The sequence below is a fragment of the Macrobrachium nipponense genome, chromosome 11, assembly GCF_015104395.2.
Source record: "Macrobrachium nipponense isolate FS-2020 chromosome 11, ASM1510439v2, whole genome shotgun sequence".
Lineage (NCBI taxonomy): Eukaryota > Metazoa > Arthropoda > Malacostraca > Decapoda > Palaemonidae > Macrobrachium > Macrobrachium nipponense.
In genome coordinates, this window is record NC_061087.1 from 85,343,220 (window position 1) to 85,363,174 (window position 19,955).

General features: G+C 46.2%; 1 protein-coding gene across 4 annotated transcripts in view; it reads right to left on the reverse strand.

Moving 5' to 3' along the window:
• The window catches only part of LOC135206812 (terminal uridylyltransferase 7-like), a 294,251-nt gene that overhangs the window by 212,857 nt on the left and 61,439 nt on the right, over positions 1–19,955 (reverse strand). For all 4 annotated transcript variants that reach the window (XM_064238310.1, XM_064238303.1, XM_064238320.1 and 1 more), the window contains exon 2: positions 9,283–9,493. In XM_064238310.1, the coding sequence (XP_064094380.1) occupies positions 9,283–9,471 (189 nt within the window). In that variant the 5' untranslated portion in view covers positions 9,472–9,493. The remainder of the gene's footprint in view (positions 1–9,282; positions 9,494–19,955) is intronic.

Genomic DNA, 19,955 nt, shown 5'->3' on the forward strand with positions numbered 1-19,955 from the left:
GTTCCTAAAGAGACGCTTCATGTAGAGGTTCGAAAGGACTCGACATTAACAGTCTAAGACTAAATCCAGGTTTTCCAAGAAGGAGGCCTCGCCTGAGGTATCTTGGATGTCTCAAATGATCTCAGGAGATCGTGAAGATCCCTGTTATCAGACAGGTCTAGTTCTCTGTGTCGGAAGACTGCCGACAGCATGCTCTTATATCCCCTTGATGTCGGGGACCGCCAGCTTCTGCACATTTCTTAAAATAGCAGGAAATCGGCTATCTGGCTCACAGAGGTAGAGGAAGAGGAAATTCCCTCCTTTCTACACCATGCCCTGAAGGAAGCCCACTTCGACTGGTAAACAGCTCTCGAGGGACGTTTCTCCTAGCATTGGCGATCGCCTTTGCAGCTGCTTTAGAAAAAACCTCTCGCTCTGGCCAGTTTTTTGATAGTCTGAACGCAGTCAGACCCAGAGCGGAGAGGGTTTCGGTGATACTTGCGAAGTGGGGCTGTCTGAGTAGATCTTTCCTCCAGGCAATGTCCTCGGAAAGTCTATGAAAAAAAAATGAATGACATTACCTCTGTGAACCATTCTTTCGCTGGCCACATCGGGGCGATCAGGGTCAACCTCGTCCCCTCCGATGCCGCGAACTTCCTTACTACTTCCCCCATGATCTTGAATGGCGGGAAGGGCATATAAGTCCAGGTTCGTCCAGCCCAGAGCAGAGCGTCTATCGCGACTGCTCCTGGATCCAGCACAGGAGAGCAATAAAGAGGCAACCTCTTGTTCTCGACGTTGCAAATAGGTCGACTAACGGACACCCCCACAGTCTCCAGAGCTCTCGACAGACGTCCTGGTGCAACGTCCATTCCGTCGGCAGGATCTGATCTTGTCGGCTGAGAAGGTCTGCTCTGACGTTCTGGACTCCTGCGATAAATCTCGTCAGGATCCTTATCCGTCTCGCATCTGCCCACAGCAGAATCTCCCTCGCTAAATAAAACAGAGGACGGGAGTGTGTACCTCCCTGCTTCTTTAGGTACGCAAGGGCTGTGGTGTTGTCCGAGTTGACCTTGGACTACTTTCTCTGCAACCTTTTGTTGGAAGAACTGTAGCGCCAGAAAAACCGCCGCTAGTTCCTTTACATTGATGTGCCAGGACACCTGTTTCCCCCCTCCAGGTGCCTGACACTTCCTCCCCTCCCAGTGTTGCTCCCCATCCCGACACCGAAGCGTCGGAAAACAACACTAGGTCTGGGCTTCAGAAGCTTTAGGGACAACCCCTCTCGAAACTTCCGAGGATCTAACCACCATCTTAGATGGTTCTTCACCGATTTGGTGATGAAAAGGGTCGCATCCAGATCCTCTCTGACTCTCCATTCGTCTGCTAAGAAAAACTGGAGAGGTCTGAGGTGTAGTCTTCCCAGGGAAACAAACTTTTCCAGCGAGGAAATGGTTCCCAGCAGACTCATCCACTCCCTCGCCGAGCAAGCTTCCTTCCCCAGGAATGCCGAGACTTTCTCTAAGCCTTGCAGCTGTCGTTCCTGGGACGGAAACGCTCGAAAAGCCACTGAATCCATCTGAATCCCCAGTATCCACGATGGACTGTGTGGTAGGGTCAAATGCGACTTTTCGAGGTTGACCAGAAGTCCCAGGGACTTCGCCAAGGCCAAAGTGAAGTGAAGGTTCCTTCAGACACCTTTCTTCTGACGATGCTCTGATAAGCCAATCGTCGAGATACAGGGACACTCTTATTCCTGCAGAATGTAACCATCTCGCTACGTTTTTCATGATCATGGTAAATACCATCGGAGCCGTGCTTAAACCGAAACAAAGGGCTCGGGAATTGCCAAACTTTGTCCCTTAGCATAAACCTCAGAAACTTTCTTGAAAGAGGGTGATAGGCACGTGAAAGTATGCGTCCTGTAGGTCCAAGGACACCATCCAGTCGCCGGTCTTAAGGCTCCTAGAACCGACTGAGGTGTTTCCATCTTGAATTTTTTCTTTTTTTTTTTTTTTTTTTTCCCTTTTCCACGAAAAGATTCAGGCTGACTTACGTCCAAGACTGGACGCCACCCCGACGACTGCTTTGGTACCAGGAAAAGTCTGTTGTAGTATCCTGGTGACCCCAGGTCTAAGACCTGCTCCACCGCTCTTTTCATGATCATTTGTTCCAAAAGATCTAAAAGAACCTGATGTTTCTCCCCTTGATATGACGGGGAAAGATCTCTGGGAGTCGTAGACAGAGGAGGAGGGTCCACAAAGGGGATCTTGTACCCCTGTTCCACTATCTTGAGGGACCACGCATCTGTATCTCTCTCTCTCGCACCCGCAAAGAACTTTAGCCTGGCTCCGACAGGCATCTGAAGGACTTTCTTTTCCACTTAGAGGATTTAGTTTGGAAGGAACCTCTTCCTCTTGCAAGTCCTCTCACCTCGAGAGCAGCTCTCGAGGGAGGAGCGCTACGAAAGGGCTTAACCTTCCTAGGAGGTTCGTCCAGAGACGCGACGTTTGGTAGGGACTGCGGGACGTCTTGAAGACTGGGCTAGGGATCCCTGGGTAACCTTTCTCTTTGTAGGCTCACTGCCAGGTCCCTTACCATAGCCTGGGGGAAGAGATGGCTCGAAAGAGGTGCAAAGAGAAGCTCTGCCTTCTGCGATGCGGAAACAGACCTCGTCGTAAAAATTGCAGAACAGCGCTCTCTTCTTGAGGAAAGCAGTGCCGAAATGAGACACTAACTCTTCCGAACCATCCCTGACGGCCTTGTCCATGCATGACAACACATTGGACAGCTCCCCCAGACTCAAAGAATCAGGACTCCTAGATTGAAGATCCAGGACTCCTAGGCACCAGTCTAGGAAGTTAAAGACTTCCAGAGTCTTACAGACCTTTCATGTGATGGTCGATCTCCGTTGGGGTCCATGAAATCTTAGCTGACGATAACAGTGATCTCTTCTGGCGTCCACCAGACTAGCAAAGTCCCCTTGTGAAGAAGAAGGGATCTTAACTCCTACTTCCGCCTTGGTCTCGTACCAAATGCCGCCTTTCCCACTGAGTCTTGAAGGAGGAAGGGCGAAAGTCGACTTGCCCTGATCCTTCCGACGTTCCATCCAATCTTGCAATTTCTTGAATGCTCCTCTTAGTGGACAAGGAAGTCTTCATCTCCACCACTTCCGAAACCTTGCTCGACTTCGAAGACGAAAACTGAGAGGGAGGAGACTTAGGAGCTGCAGGCTGGAACTTCTCGCCAAACAAGGAACGTAAAGGCGAACCAGCACCTTGTAGTCGGAGACTGACGACTCTGACGGCTGTTTCTTCCTCCACTGAATCCGCTGGACTACTAAACTCTCCTTCCTCCCGAAGAGGCAAAGGAGATTGAACCTCTGGAGAGGGCGTGCGCCCAACGGGTCTAGCCTTCAACAAAGGCTTTCGAGGAAGACTAAAATCAGTCTCTTCAAAGCGACGACCTTCTGTCGATCTCTAGAGCTCGAACCACGACGAGCGTCCTGACCGCGCTGCGCGTCAAGAGAGGTTATTCTTAGTCTCTCACGAGGAGCGTCCTTTACTTCTCACGCTCAAGCGTCCTGCTTTCGCTTTCAAAGCGTCCTTCTGAGCGCTCTCGAAAGTCTTCTCCGCAGGCAAAGCGTCAAGCACATCATCCCGACGAGCGTCTTCGAAAACGTCCTGCCGAGCGTCATCAAAAGCGTCCTCCAAGGCGTCCTGTCGAGCGTCCTCAAAGGCGTCCTGACAGTACGGGTGGAGACAGAGACGAACGAGGAGACGGAGAAGGAGACTGCCTCGTCCTCTTGACAGGCAGTCTAGCGTCCTTCCTTCGTTTAGGCTCAACTGCTGCTGGGCGAGTCTTCCGAGCCATCAAGGCCGACAATTGGTCTTGAAGCGACGCAAGAATGCTCTTCGTAGGTGAAGAACCGAGAGGCGGTTGAAGGGGCTGCGCCTGCGGGAAGGGACGAGGGGCGGGGGGACGCCTCCTTCCTTCTCAAAGGAACAGCAACCTGCCTCTCCGAGGCGCGAGAGAAGCGTTTCTCAGCGTCGTCCTCGGACGACGTCCTACCTCTCTTCTGTGGAGGAAACGCGTCATACGACGCAGGCGAAGACCGCAACGAGAGCGGAGAGAGGGGACGTAAAGCGTCCTCCCTAGGAAAAGTCCTTTTTTCAGCGGACGCGAGTCACTCCGGGCGCTCCAGCCCCTTGCGCGGGGAGGGCGCCTCGGAGGACGAAAAACAGTCCTTAAGGATGCGAGCCTGAGCACGCTCCTTGGCAGCCTGGGAAGCAGCAACAGGTCCTGCCGAAGGACGCCAGATCGGTGGGGAGCCCCCGTAACCCTCTTGCGGCTTTCGACATGCCCACTCCCTGAGGTCTGGGAGTCCGACAGAGGTCTAGACCTAGAGGCATTAGGGTGGGCCGATCTGACGCCCCCTCCACAACACTAGGGGCACGATCACACACTTTATTCGAGCCGTTTTCAAGGGCCAACACTTTGGACTCTAGAGTACGTAACGACTCTAGAATCAGAGAAAGGCATTACCTTCTCCAGACACAGAACTAGGGCCCTCAGGCAACAACACAGGATTAGGTGAAGCAAATTCTACTGGTGTTAATATAGGCGAAATGTTACTTCCCTTACCTTTCGTAGAACCGCTCTTAGAGGAAGACCTCCTGATCCTATCGCGCTCCAACTTACGCCGATAGGATTCATACACCTTCCATTCATCCTCAGTCAAACTTTTGCATTCAATGCAACGATCAACCAGCAAACAAACATGCCCCCTACACCCCATACATACTGTGTGGGGGTCTACCGATGATTTCGGTAGCCTCACCTTGCAATCACTTCTCACACACACTCTGAAGCTCACTGAACTTGATCCCGACATCACGTTCAGAGAAAAGCCAATCCAAAATTCAAAAACAGTCCACTATCGCGTATGCCAATCCAACAATCCAGAGTCAAAACCAAAAGTCAATCCAGATACTTATAACGAGTCAAATCCAAAAATCCTGGGCGGAGGTCTGTAAACAGGTGTTTACCGACCGGCGACAGAAAAAAATATGAATAGAAAATGGGAATGGTTCCTGATATCCGCCTCCCAGCGGCGGGAATGGGTACTACCACCTGGCCGCCCACTGCGTGTGCCGCGAGTTTTGAAATTCTGTCGGACTTCGGAGAATACAGCTATATATATATCTGCCAAGTAAGTCTCATGAACAAATTAACTCTTCCAATATCATTGAATTGTTAGTGGGTACATTTGCCAAATTTTTATCTTTACTGTGTAGTTCCAGGTTATTTTCCTCTTGGTCCGAGCAGGGCTCGATGGTATTAAGAATTAAAACATAATTAGTTTTGTTTCTTATCTTTGACGTCTGAATTAATTGCTGTCTGTCCCCCTGTACTCCTTCCCCCTCTTCGGCCACCTCTCTTGATACCTCGCCTGTAGGGATTGAACCTATTCCTGAACCCAAAGCTTCCCCTGAATCCTCTGTAAAAGTTAAATTTCCCTCTGGGGTAGCCCTGATGCTTGCCAAAGTTGAACCTTCCACCTCTAGAGATAATGTCCCCTCCTCTATGAAGGGGACCGCCTCGAAAGCACGAAGCAATAGCTTTCCTTTGATCATCTGATAAGACCCATATATCATTAGTTTTAGCTTTAATAATAGCATTTCTGGTATCTAAATTGAGGTTCCTGGGTAAAGATCTACTTCTGAATGAGCGGATTAAACTTTTAATCAGATCAATGTTTCCTTTACGGAAAGGCCCAATTATCACTTTAGGTTAATGAAATCAATATCGTTAATCTTAGAGGGGTAAGCTAATTGCGCCAGAGCTGCATGCCCTTGAAAAGAAGATATAGCCATTTTAATGTTTTCAATATCAAAGTGAAATTTCTTCTTGAAATCTTCATTAAACAACCTGCCACTTGGCCAAAAGTTCAACTTTGGCAAATTTATCAATTTGAAAAGGTCTGCAAGTTCTTTATTATGATTACAAACAAAGAATTGATCATGAGAGTTCTTGTTTCCTTCACTTAATGTTAATGCAATTAAGGAGTCATTTAATTGTATTTTCCCATCTCTATGAATGGAGGCCACAGCATTAAAATTGTTAGATATATAAGTAGGAATAGGTTTGTTAAAGGTAAGCGGGTTAAATTCTTCATAGTCACTACTATCTTCTTTATAAGTTGTAAATAATTCTTCATTTGCACCCTCAGGTAAATTTACTTTACGGCGAGGGCGCTTAGGAGGAGGAGTATTGTCATTCCTTTTTGCAGTCGAACCACTTCTGCAATAGGAGTGAAAACCTACACTCAAATTTGATAAAAGTTTAACTGATGTCTATAATATGGCTCATGAATTTACGAATCAGGTTGGACAGCAGCAGACCTAGAAGGCTGAAGCCAGGCAATCGGGTTCTAGGCTCAAATGGCCTTCATCAGTTAATTCAGGTCAATCGGCATCCTCTCACTAATATCCCATACTTAAATTTATATAGCCTCTACAGTAATCATCTTATATTATTTATATAGCCGATCTGTCAGAAATTCTTAAGACGCAGTTCCTCATGGTAAGGGGTAAACCATTATATCGAAAGGAAACGTTGTGGATATAAATTTCTACCCTTAGCTGAGGTAGGGCGCAATTATACCGCCTTTGACAGGAACCTCCAGTTAAATGTCGACGATAGGATCTCGGTGGGATAGGCGGAAGGGAGCAGCTAATAGGTAGCCTAGATTGACGTAGTATGTTAAATTCAAAGTTAGAAAAAGTTAGGCTACTTAGGCTACTCGGCTCTTTGGAACATAAGGCAAAACTAGTTAACACCTCACCTTACAACATTACTAATTACCTTTGGCATATAAGTATCTAGTCCTTATAATGTTTAGGCTCACTTTACACATAGTTTAGGATTATATGATAATGTACTTCGGTCTCGAAATTTATCTATTCTCAACTTTTACGATTATAACTACCGCACGGTCCGTTCCGGCTCATTGTTTACCTTTTACTGCCATGCTTGTGACGTCATCAGTCTATTTCCGCTGCTATTCAAGACGTTTTTATATAAAAACAGAATATTAAACCTTACACTTTCTCCACTAGTTTCAATAATGTTTGATTCTGTAATAATAACAATTGACGAATTTCACTATTGGAAGGTTCCTGGCTGGTTTCTTCCGTTTTGGGACATCTCTTCTTTTTCGGTTGTGTCGGTGGAATATTGTCATCATCACTAGTTTCGCTAAGATTATACACATCTTCTGATACTACGACTTTTTTGGACATTTTAATTGGTTGATTAAGTCGTTGTCCGTTGTAACAATAATTAGGGGAGGGTTGTAGTAATGGTGAGGTGTAACAGGTGTTGCCTGTGTCCTGTCAACTTCAAATATGGCGGTTTGGTTCCTGTCAACTCGCATGTTTCTGGTTGCTCCAACCCGATGGGCGTGGTTTGTGCTCGCTTACGGCTGTCTGGGGGAGGAGCCAGGGGTGTGTCATAGCAAAACCAGTGGGTCTGAAAGGCTGAAGCCTCTCTCTCTAGAACAGCAGTTCCCAAGTAGAACTCCAGGTCGGCATGTCTCTCCCTATCCTCTACACTCGACACATTGAAAGAAGCGGAAGGAGAAATGTCCCCCAAAGGGTAAGAGAGAGACGGGGAAGCTTACATGGATGAAGGAAAGAAAATTACGTACTGGTCACCAAGGGAGTCAAAGGGGGCGAACATCCCTCCGACGACGCCTTGGAAGACTTACACAGCTTCTCTTCCTTCCCTTGTATCTCTCCCACTGCTCTACCAACCAAGAGATACAAGGGTCACATGTATTTACTTTATCACACTCACGGCCTCGGCACTTAGCGCAAAGGGCATGAGAGTCCACATCAACACTTGAGCAAAAAGCTCCAAATTTCTTGCCCCCTACTCCAGGACACAGTCGCCGCGTAGATGGGGGCGAGAGGGCTTATCAGATTTGTGGGTTTGCATGATAAAAAATAATACTAACACATAAAAACAAATATACAAGGCAAAAGAAATAACACAGAAAGATCTCAAAACAGAGGTGGGCAGAGAGAATGTCCACACACAACATCAGCCAAAAGCAAAGTGGAATGTTTACGTCCAGTTGGGCGGGATTCCTGACTATTGGACTAGCAGTTACTGCCTAACTACCTTGTTATTAGAATCTTACAATCAAGTTCCAGATGCGCTGAAAGTAATTCCTTATGTAAAGGACCGATGGTTTGTATAACGTGTAGGAACAAGTTATACATTACTACTTCAATGTATCCGATAATATTGTGTGTATTTCATATTATTGTGATATAAAATAATAACATAGCTGTCAATGTTTTGGTTTGGAAATCAGCTGACGGCGAATACGAGTTTATTTTGCCGTATTTAACTCAGTTCTGTGGGAATTTTCTTGCTTCTAGTTAGCATAAACAAATATCTAGATTCTTTACTTATATGAGAAAAGGCAATTTTTTGTTATACAATGAATTTTTAAGTCAAAATATGGCTTGAATAAGTCTAGTTGTGAACTAAATTTTTTTTTTGTCAACAGATTGCATTGGGAGCATGTTTATTGCATAAAAAATAAAGACCTGATTCCATTGCTATTTTCACTTGATTTCAACGTAATACAAGCTTTATGTTATTTATTTATCTTTTATTTGCGTGAAAACAACAGTAAAATGTGTTGTTTCAAGCCCATAGTTTTGTTTAAAATGATTTTCTCTCGATTTTTATTAAAATTATTTTTTCTCGATTTTAACTGCAGTTGTTTGATGGCATAACTTTACTAGAGATTTATCCTTGTTCCCAATGCACAATAACAGTTATTAGTAGCTAAACAGTTTTCTCAGCTTCAGCTACAACTTGGTTTCAATTCAACAGCATATTTCCTTGCTGATCTTTGATCTATAGCAAATAAAGTTATTACATAAAAATACATCATTCCTATTCTACATAACGTCATTTATAACATAACTATGGTAATTGTTTACTATCGTATGATGGTTGAAATACAAGCAAACAGATGTTGCTGTTATCCAATTCGGTTGTACTTAGCAAAAAAGTACAGAGTTCCCCAAGTCCAGGAACGTAAACCCCCTTGTTACTATTATTTCATATGGGAAAAATATGTTTAAATGACACGTTATTAATTAACGCGAGTTCTCCCGGAACGTAATTCTCGTGTTAATGGATAGGTAACTGTACTGAATTCCTAACTCTAGTAATATTTCCTACGTGAAGAAACAGACTCTGAAACTATGTGATAAATACCTGTATCTGTCTGCGTTGTGGAATATTTTGTGGGGGAGATCGTACGCTACATTCAACAATTGGTTTCTCGTCATCTTCAGTTGGCACTCCGAGAAACTGCTTTATCTGGTGTGTCGCATCATACTTCCTACCCTGCCAAACTCCATCGTCTCCTCTGTTGCCACTACCTCCCCCACTTGGCCCTTCCATGGTCACAGCTTAAGGGTGCTTACTGTGAGAGAGAAAGAGGTTTCAAATTTAAATTTTCCTCATGAGATTAGGGTAAATAGTAAAATATAGGTCAACCATCACTAACCTAGCATCATTGGGACCTGCAGGGATTTTGCCAGATTACAGAGTGGTTAGGTTAGAATACACTTAACCCAACAGTTAACCACCTCACCCTACCTTTAACATATCCTGTAAATCTGTACAATTTGGTGAATAAGGAAAAAATGAAATTTTCATTATTAAAATGAAGTTTTATTGTATACTTACCGAACAATTATAGAGCCGTGATTTCCACGAGCGGCAGGATACTAAATTCAAATTTAGCGCGTCGGCGTCGCCAACACTGGTGGTGATGACGTCATCTCCCTCCACTCGCGGGAGAACCAGGTACAACTGCCCAGGTGAATCCAATTCTTTCTGCCCGTCCGTCCACCTAAGGGAGGAGGGTGGGTATAATCATAATTGTTCAGTAAGTATACAATAAAACTTCATTTAATAATGAAAATTTCATTTTTATTGTAGTGTCTTACCGAACAATTATAGAGCTGATTACACATTTATGGGAAGGTGGGATTCAGTGGACCACTAGTATTTTTAAATGGTTACATTTATTGCAATACCAGTAAACACTCAAGGTGTCTGTTGTACCTTACCTTGTAAGAGAGCTACAGCAGACTGTTACTGCCTCTGGTCGGTGCTCTTCTTACTATTGTAGAGGAATTGGAATTTGACCAAAGTTAGCCTCTACAGGAGTGGAATCCTTCCGTAGTTCAAGCGAGTCAAGGCTGACTGACGGAGGATAGTAACAACAAAGATTTGCCCTTGCCCTGGCTAAGACCAGAATTCAATCATGCAAAACATTTGTCACCCCAACACCAGATTTAAAAACATATATAACCCAACCATTGTAAAATCTGACCTAACAGACTGGTGAGTATCTCAGGTACTCAGTACCCCCAGCTTCCCTTGAACTCGACAACCTATTCAAGGTGAAAAGTTAGCATAGAGGTGACGACCCCTGTGCCGTTTCTCCCAACACCATGCCAGAAACCGCCACCGGACCTAACGTTTTACAATTCTCGAAAACCGTTTCTATCTCTTTGAGATAATGACTCGCAAAAACCGAATTCGATCTCCAGAACGTGCTCTGAAGAATCGAAGCTAAAGATAAATTCTTTCTGAATGCTAAAGAAGTTGCCACTGCTCTAACCTGCGTGAGCTTTAACTCTCAGAACGGAACAAAGATTGGTCGTTCTCGGACTGCGAGTGAGCTTCCCTGATAAGCTCTCTAATAAAGAACGATATAGCATTCTTAGAAAGAGGACGAGAGGGATTTTGAACCGAGGTCCAGAGCTTAGAAGATTGTCCTCTAATACCCTTAGTGGCAAACAGATACTGCTTAATAGCCCTGACTGGACATAAGAGCTTTTCTTCCTCCTCATGTCCAACCAAATCAGATAAGTTCCTTACCACAAAACTCCTCGGTCAAGGATTAGAAGGATTCTCATTTTTGGCTAGAAAGGTCAAAGATACCGAAAATACAGCATTGCCTTGAGAGAAACAGACTCTTTTGTCTATAGCGTGCAATTCGCGTGACACGCTTTAGCAGAAGCTAGTGCAATAAGAAAAAAAGTGCCTTCTTAGTCAAGTTCCTGAGTGAAGCCGACTTCAAAGGCTCAAACGGTGGCCCCATGAGGACTTAAGCACCACATCTAAGTTCCAAGTCACTGTATCTTGCGGGAGCTTAGTGGTTTCGAAAGACCTAATGAGGTCCGACAGATCTGAATTGGAGGAAATATCCAAACCTCGATGTCGAAAAACCGAAGAGAGCATGGCTCTATATCCTCTGATCGTCGAAGGAGCCAGTTTCTTAGAGTTCCTAAGAAATAGAAGAAAATCTGCTATTTCTGTTAAAGAGGTCGCAGAAGTAGAGACTTTAGCACTTCTACACCACTCTCTGAAGATTCTCCACTTCCCTTGATAGAGTTTGTTAGAAGACTCTCTCCTACAACGAGCGATAGCTTCTGCAGCTCTTTCTTGAAAATCCTTTCGCTCTGACAAGATTCCGGACAGTCTGAACCCTGTCAGAGCTAGAGCGGACAAGTTTTGTGGAACCTCTTGAAGTGCGGTTGTTTGAGAAGCCACTTCTCTGGAGGAAGAAGTCTGGGGAAGTCTACTAACAACTGGAGAAGGTCCGGGAACCACTCTTTCCTGGGCCAAAAGGGAGCGATTAACGTTAGTGTTACATTGCTGTGCGACATGAACTTGTTCAGCACCTCTCTTATTAGACCGAACGGAGGGAATGCATAAGCTTCCAGACCCGACCAATCCAACAGCATTGCGTCCACCGACCAAGCTAGAGGATCTGGGACTGGAGAACAAAAGAGAGGAAGAGGACGGTTTTGTTCCTTTGATGTCCGCGAACATGGTCCTTATTTGACGGTCGTCCCCAAAGGCCTCCAAAGTTTTCTGATAAATCTTGTTGTCCAAAGTCCACTCCAGAGGTAACACTTGCTGTTGACGACTTAACTCGTCCGCCAGAACGTTCATCTTTCCCGGAACAAATCTCGGGACTAGCTGAACCTTCGCTTCGTTTGACCACAGGAGGAGATCCTTGGCTACTTCGTACAGAGAGAAAGACTGAGTCCCCCCCTGTTTCCGCACGTACGAGAGAGCCGTGGAGTTGTCGGAATGCACTGCCACTTCTCGACCTTCTACTAAACTCCGAACAAATTCGTCTGAGCCCCAAGAAAATTGCTAACAGTTCCTTTACATTTATGTGGAACTTCTTCTCCTTCTCCGACCAAGCTCCTGAAGTCCGTTGATTTCCCAGTAGGGCTCCCCAACCTGTGTCCGATGCGTCGGAAAAGAACTGTAGGTTCGGGAGGATGGGTCGTAAATCTAACCCTTCTTCCAACCTTGCTCGAGAGAGCCACCACCTTAGGTCCTCTTTTATTTGATCTGTGACAGGAAGGTAATCGAGTCTGGTTGTGTCTTCCTGCACCAAGAGGCTCTCAGGAAAAACTGCAGAGGTCTCATGTGCAGTCTTCCCAACGTCACAAATTTCTCCACTGACGTCAATTTGCCCAGGAGCCTCATCCACTGATTGGCAGAACTTACCTTTTTGTTCAAGAACTCCTGAACTGTCTCCAGACAGCCTTGAACCCTCTTCGGGGACAGAAAAGCCCGAAAAACTTGAGCATTCAGAATCATCCCCAAATAAAGGATGCTCTGAGATGGAACCAACTGGGACTTCTGTTTGTTGACCAGAATTCCTAACTTTCTGGCAAGATCCAGAGTTGTTCCAAGGTCCTTCATGCACCGACTCTCTGATTCCGACCGGAGAAGCCAATCGTCCAGATAGAGGGAGATTCTTACTCCTAATATGTGCAGCCAGCTTCCTATCGGGGATAGAACCCTGGTGAAAACTTGAGGAGCGGTCGCTAGTCCGAAGCAAAGCGCCCGAAACTGAAACACCTTGCCTTCGAACATGAACCTCAGGTACTTCCGAGATTCGCGATGTATCGGAATGTGAAAATAAGCGTCTTGCATGTCCAGAGAGACCATCCAATCCCCCTGTCTGATGGACTCCAGAACCGACCGAGTGGTCTCCATATGAAATTTTGTTTTCTGGACATGCAAGTTCAGGGCGCTCACATCCAAAACCGGCCTCCAGCCCCCTGATGACTTGGGAACTACAAAAAGGCGATTGTAAAAGCCTGGAGGAAAATCCCCTTCTATCTGTTCTATCGCTTCTTTGAGAACAAGCGCTTCCACTTCTGCGGCTAGCGCCAGAAATTTGTCTGAGCCCGGAGAGTATGCCTGGAATGGAATTGGCACAGGTGAGAGCGAGGGAGGTGAAACGAGAGGAATACGATAGCCGAACTTGAGTACTTGCACTACCCAGGCTTCTGCTCCTCTGTTTTCCCATTCCTCCCAAAAACATAGCCAGCCTGGCTCCCACTGGTGCATGAAGAACCGAGCTTTCATTTGGAAGGTTTGTTAACCTTGGCCGAGGCCTTAGACTGAGGTCGCAAATTCGACTTCGGCCGAAAGAAGCGCTTGGGTTTTCTCCCTCGAAAAGGCACTTGGGCCAGAGGAGAAACCGAAGGAACAGTCTCCACAGGAGCTTTAGGTCTCTTAGTAGACTGTGCCAGTAAATCCGAAGTAGATTTCTTATCTAGCGCAGACGAAATTGACAACACTACATCGTCTGGAAAGAGGTTATCTTTCACAAAAGGAGCAAACAAGAGAGCAGACTTCTGTTGGGAAGTAACCCTTTTAGAAGCAAAAAGGAGCACCAAAGTTGCCTTTTCTTAAGGGTACCAAAGGCGATGAGCGAAGCTAACTCATCACATCCATCCCTAATGGATTTGTCCGCACAGGACAGAACACCAATCCAATCCTCCGCTAACTCCTGAGAAAGAGAAGGACAATCTTCGATCTTGGCCGCTAAAGCGCCAATAGTCCAATCAAGGAAGCTAAAGACTTCCAAAAGTTTAAATTGATTCTTTACAACGTGGTCCAACTCAGGCGCTGTAAAGAAAACTTTCGCTGCGGCGAAAGCAGATCTTCTAGAGGAGTCGATTAAACTGGAGAAGTCTCCCTGGGAGGAGGCAGAAACTCCCAGAGAAGGAGCTTCCCCAGTTACATAAAACCTATACCTCTTACGAAGCAACTTAGAGGGAGGGTAAGCAAAAAGAGCCTTCCCTAAGTCTCTTTTCATAGACATCCATTTTTCAGTCTCTTTCAATGAATGTCTAACCGCTTTAGATACTCATTGAAGGAGCGGGGGTTTTGCCTCTGGAAGTGCCTCTTCCTTGAGGGGCTGGCTTCGAGGAAGATCCAGATCGAAAGAGCTTCGATTTCTTGGCAGAAGAGACCCCAGAAGACGATGTACTTGCTGGTCTCCTCGATGTGTGAGCCAGAAGGTCTTGGGTTGCTTTCTCTTGCAGACTCGCGGCTATGTCCTTTACCATAGACTGGGGGAAGAGATGGTCTGAAAACGGAGCGAAGAGCAAATCCGCCTTTTGCGCTGGAGAGACGGATTTAGCTGTAAAGTTACAGAAGAGTGCTCTTTTCTTAAGAAGTCCCGTGCTGAAATGAGCAGTCAACTCCTCAGAACCATCCCTGACGGCCTTGTCCATGCAAGATAATACACTGGACAGCTCCCCCAGACTAATGGAATCAGAACTCCTGGACCTGGCATCCAAAACTCCTAGGCACCAGTCGAGAAAATTAAAGACCTCTAGAGTCCTGAAGAGGGCTTTAAGATGAAAATCTAACTCGCTATGAGTCCAAGAGACTTTCGATGATGACAGAAGGGCCCTTCTGGAGGCATCCACAATGCTCCCAAAATCACCCTAAGCCGAGGCTGGAAGTTTAACTCCGACGTTTTCTCCCGTCTCGTACCACATACCCGCTGCTTTCCCGCAGAGTCTTGAAGGCGGCAGAGCGAAAGAAGTCTTGCCTGAAGCTTTCCTCCTCTCCATCCAATCGTGGACTTTACGAAAGGCTTGCTTAGTGGAAAGCGACTTCTTCACTTTCACAAAGCCCAAGACCTTAGATGCTTTGGATGAAGAAAATTGAGAGGGAGGAGTGCGAGGAGCTTCAGGCTGAAAGGTGTCTCCAAACTCTGATTGGAGAAGACGAGTCAAAACCTTGTAGTCAGTCTAGACGGGAGCCAACTGCTCCTCCTCGTCCACTTCGACGAAAGCGTCACTAACTTCCTCTTCAGAAACTGGAGAAGTTGAGGAAGTACAGAAGAACCTCGAGCAGAACGGTGTGCAGTAGAAGAAAGAACATCTTGTGCTGAAGAATTCTCAATAAAGAAAGCGCTGCGAACAGGTAGAGTTCCCGCTTCCACCTGAGCTTGCGGTGGTGTGGAACTGGCGTCCGCAGGTGCGCGCTTGACGTCTGATGCCGCACGTCTGGCGCCGACTGGAGCGCGCTCGACATCCACTAGTGCACGCCTGGCGTCCACTGGCGCGCGCTGAGCGTCCACTGACGCGCGCTTGACTTGCAATGAAGCTCGCTCAGCGTCCACTGAAGCGCACTTGACTTGCACTGAAGCGCGCTCGGCGTCCACTGAAGCGCGCTTCCGAACATCAGGTTTCACAAGAGCGGGTAATACCGCTTCCCGAGAGTGAGAAACGAATTTCTCACCTCCTCTAGAGAGCCGCTGAGGAGCAGAACGAACTCTAAAGGGAGACTCAAACGGAGAGAGAGATGAGAGAGGAGAAGGAGAGGGAGAACGTCTCGACTTCTTCACAGGAAGACTGTCATCCTTCCTACGGCGACGCGGAAGTCTCTCTCTAGAAGCAATCACATCCTGAAGTTGCTGCTGCAGCGATTGAAGAATCTTCCTGGTAGGTGAAGCCTCCTTTTCTGGGGAGGGGCTGATCCTGTGAGCAGGAAGAGTGGCGATGGGGGGACGGCCTGACTCCTTCCTACTCCCAGGAACCGCCACTTCACGCACTCTAGCGCGACTGCGGCGCTCGAACGAGTCACCTTCTAGCGACTCCACGTCCGAAGAATCCTTACGCTTCTTCTGCGGCGGAAAAGCAGCGGACGCACTATCAGGTGAAGAGCAAAGTTCCGGAGAACAACTTGGACGTGAAGCGTCCCAAACACAAACCGTCCCTTTCAGCGGACGTGATGCAGCATGAGAGCTCCACCCCTTACGTGGGGAGGAAGCCTCCGAAGACGAAAAGCACTCCTTGAGGAGACGTGCACGCGCACGCTCCTTGGCAGTCTGGGTAGTTTCATCAGAAGCTGCCGAAGGCACGCCAGATCGGTGGGGGTTCCTCGTAACCCTCCTTCGGCTTTCGACATGCTCTCTCCCCGTAACCTGGGAGTCAAGCACTTTTGCTCTCAAGAGCCATCACTTTCGATTCCAAGTTACGAATCGACTCTAGAATCAAAGATAAAGTATTACCTTCTACAGACACTGCTTCAGGGCCCGAAGGCAACACTACAGGGTTAGGAGCATTAACTACAGAAGGAGGGTTAACAGGAGAATCATTATCTTGCCTACCTGAAACACTCCTAGAGGAAGACCTCCTTAACCTATCCCGTTCAAGTTTCTTAAGATAGGTTTCATACGCCTTCCACTCAGAATCTGTTAAGCTTTCACACTCCTTACAGCGGCTTTCAAACGCACATTCATGCTCCCTGCAACCTTTACATACAGTATGTGGGTCTACTGAAGCTTTCAGTAGCCTACCTCTACAGTCAGACTTAGAGCAAAATCTAGCGCTAGCTGAACTAGACCCGACATCTTATCCAAAGAAAAATCTATACCAAAATCAATTCAATCCACTATTAACATGTGCCTAGCCACCGATCCAAGTCAGATAACCAAAAAAAAAACAAAAGGGATACTCAAGTAGCCAATAAGTTTCCAAAATCTAGACAGAGGTGCTGCAAACAGATGTTTACAACACCGGCGACAGAAAAATGATATTGTTATGATACAATAAAGTTTGTTCATACTTACCTTGCAGATATATATTATACGTAGCTGTATTTTCTGAAGTCCGACAGAATTTCAAAAACTTCCGGCACATGCAGTGGTCGGCCAGTGGTTAGTACCCACCCTTCCGCCGCTGGGAGGCGGGTATCAGGAACCATTCCCATTTTCTATTCATAATTTTATTGCCACTGTCCCCCGAGGGGAGGTGGGTGGGTACTTGATTATATATATCTGCCAGGTAAGTATGAACAAACTTTATTGTATCATAACAATATATCATTTTTGTTTCATGAAACTTACCTGTCAGATATATATAGCTGAATCCCACCATTGGAGGTGGGAAGGGACAGAATAGAAGGATTTTGGGAAACAAATGCATGCAGATGATTTACATCTTGGTTCCACCTGTTAGCATAGCTGGTTTCGTGGTTACTGCCACGTAAGTCTGCTTGTGCTACTAGAGTTGCCAGCGAGGTAGAGACCTATATAGCTGGTGCACTCCAGATGATCTGTCAACAGGGGCGAGACCACGACGTGACTAGACCATATTGACCATACCATGAGGGCTAAGAAGTAAAATAAATATATATATAAATATATATACCACCACCTGACCAACCTTGCCAAAGTTAAGGTGTGTTAACTAAGGCTTAAGAGTTAAGAAGTCGCCGTTGTCGGCGACTCAACAACTAAATTAAGAGCTCTTCCTAACCATTTTCTGCAGGATAGGATGAGTGGTACTTCTTGCCCCCAAGATTGTGTCTGCAGACACGTATGGCCCTAGCGAGCAGCAGATCTCATATGCCGTCTTCACATCCCGCAGGAAAGGTGTAAGCAAACACAGAGTTGCTTTCGCTTACAAAACGTGGTACTCACTATGTTACTGAGTGCCATGCTCTGTTGAAATGCTTCCGAGGCCGCGCCCTCACCTCGTGAGCATTCAGATCAAAAGATTTCAAATCTTTGTGCAAACACAATGAAGGAGCCTTTTGAAAGAACTCCTTAACACTAAAGCCAGGGTGTTCTTTGATATGGGCAAGTCTGGTCTTTTTCGGAACACTGCAGATTGTCCGAAGGACTTCGACTATCTTTAGTTTTATGTAGATAAAACTTGAGAGACCCGACAGGGCACAGGACTATCTCTGGCTCTTGCCCAATAACTTTTGCCATCCCTTGATTCCAAGCTCATGGCCCAAGACCTAGACGGGTTTCCATTCTTAGGCCACAATGGAAGGTTTAGCGAACACACCGCATTGTGTTCCCTAAAGCCAAAACTTCTGACGATGGCTTAAAACCTCACTTACCCTCTTTGTCGTATCTAGAGTGGTTAAAAAATAGGCCTTTCTGGTCACGTGCAATAAGTTAACCAAAAGGAGAGGTTCGAAATGCTTTGACATCAAGAACTTCAGACTACGTCTTAAGTTCCATATAGAAAGCTTCGATCTGGACATGCACAGTCAGTCCGTCTGTACTAAAGTCAGGTGACCGACCAGTTGACCAGTCAGACGAATCAAGGACAGCAAGGCTGTACCCTGAAGACCATAAGGCACTATTCTTCGCTGAAGGATGAGTGTCTGGACTGCCTGGGCGATTCAAGCTAAGCAAACCTTGGGGGGTGTATCAACGTCGTTAGCGAATCAACTCCTGAGCAACTCCTGACTTGAGCTTCTGGTGCCAGGAGAAAGGAGCGAGGAGCAAAAAGGCGATTCAGTCCCGAAGGACGAATGCCTGACAGTCCAACCTGGTCTCATGTAAAACGATCATCGGGGGTGTATAAACGCAACCGACTTCGTCAACAAGAAACTCAGGGCTACTATATGTTGCTGTGATGGTAATTGCTTCATAGCAAAGAAAGATAAAGGAAAGGAGAACGCATCTTCGAGAAGTTCGGCAGCAAGGAGGTTTTCGCGCCACTGTTGGAGGCGCCTATGTTCGTGGTTGTTCCAGAATCGGCAGGAGTGTTGTGGATCTCGTCGTTACGTGAGAAACGCCGCGATTTCTGATGCAATACCTCCTCTAGATTCATCTAAGAAGTTCTAGAAATCCCTGGAGTCGGTGACGTTCGCCGTAGGCTCCGCCCCCAGAGTGCCGTATAAATACGACGAACGAACTTTGGAGAGCAGTGATCGTAGAAGAGAGAGATCATAAAAGTGATCACCAGTTAGTCACAGAGAGCCACAGATCAGATTATCAGTGAGAGATCAGCAGCAGCAGAGATCTTCGTGAGATACGAGAAAAAGGAAACGACGAAGTATCAATCAAAAGAAGAGTTGTTCGAGAGTTGGTTGGCTATTGGTCTAGTCGTCTTCAGGTGTGGTCTACCGTGTTATCTCGACGTCGAGCAGACTTCAGAGAAGAAAAGGTCCTGTTACAGGTGTTGAGGAATTCCTGCCTTACAAGAAGATTAGTTTCTGCAATACGAAGCCAAGAGGGTGTCCGCAATTGCCGATCTACATTTATGAAGCCACCTCTTCTAAGTGCCAAACTGTTTAGCAAGTATTCTTATTACCTCACTGTTTCCCCCAGTTCATGCAGTGTAAGATTCTATTGGTTTATGTAAATAGGAGATACCATTCTGCATTTACCTTTGTTAGTAAGCTTGTAAATAAACCTTTGTTGTGTTCGTGTTTCTTTCTATATTCATATCCCCAGTTTCAACTGTTTGTGTTGATATATTTTTTTTTATTATTAATTCATATCGAACCTGAAGCGGACCTCCCTCAGAGGCCGTAACATTGTGTCGATCCTTTCAGGATATTCCGACACTGTAACATTGTCTCTGAGATATCTAAGAGTCCGTAACAGTCGCCTGATCTCGCACGAGTGTCTGACTCAGAGAAAACAGGTGAGACAAAAAGTAGATGGTGAGCGAGTTTCGAGATTCCACAGAACTCAAAGATCGTGAAGGGCTTTGTTGTTTGACAGAAGCAAATCTCTGAGCCCAAAGGCCAACAACAACATATTTGCGTATTCTTTAATAGTTGTGACT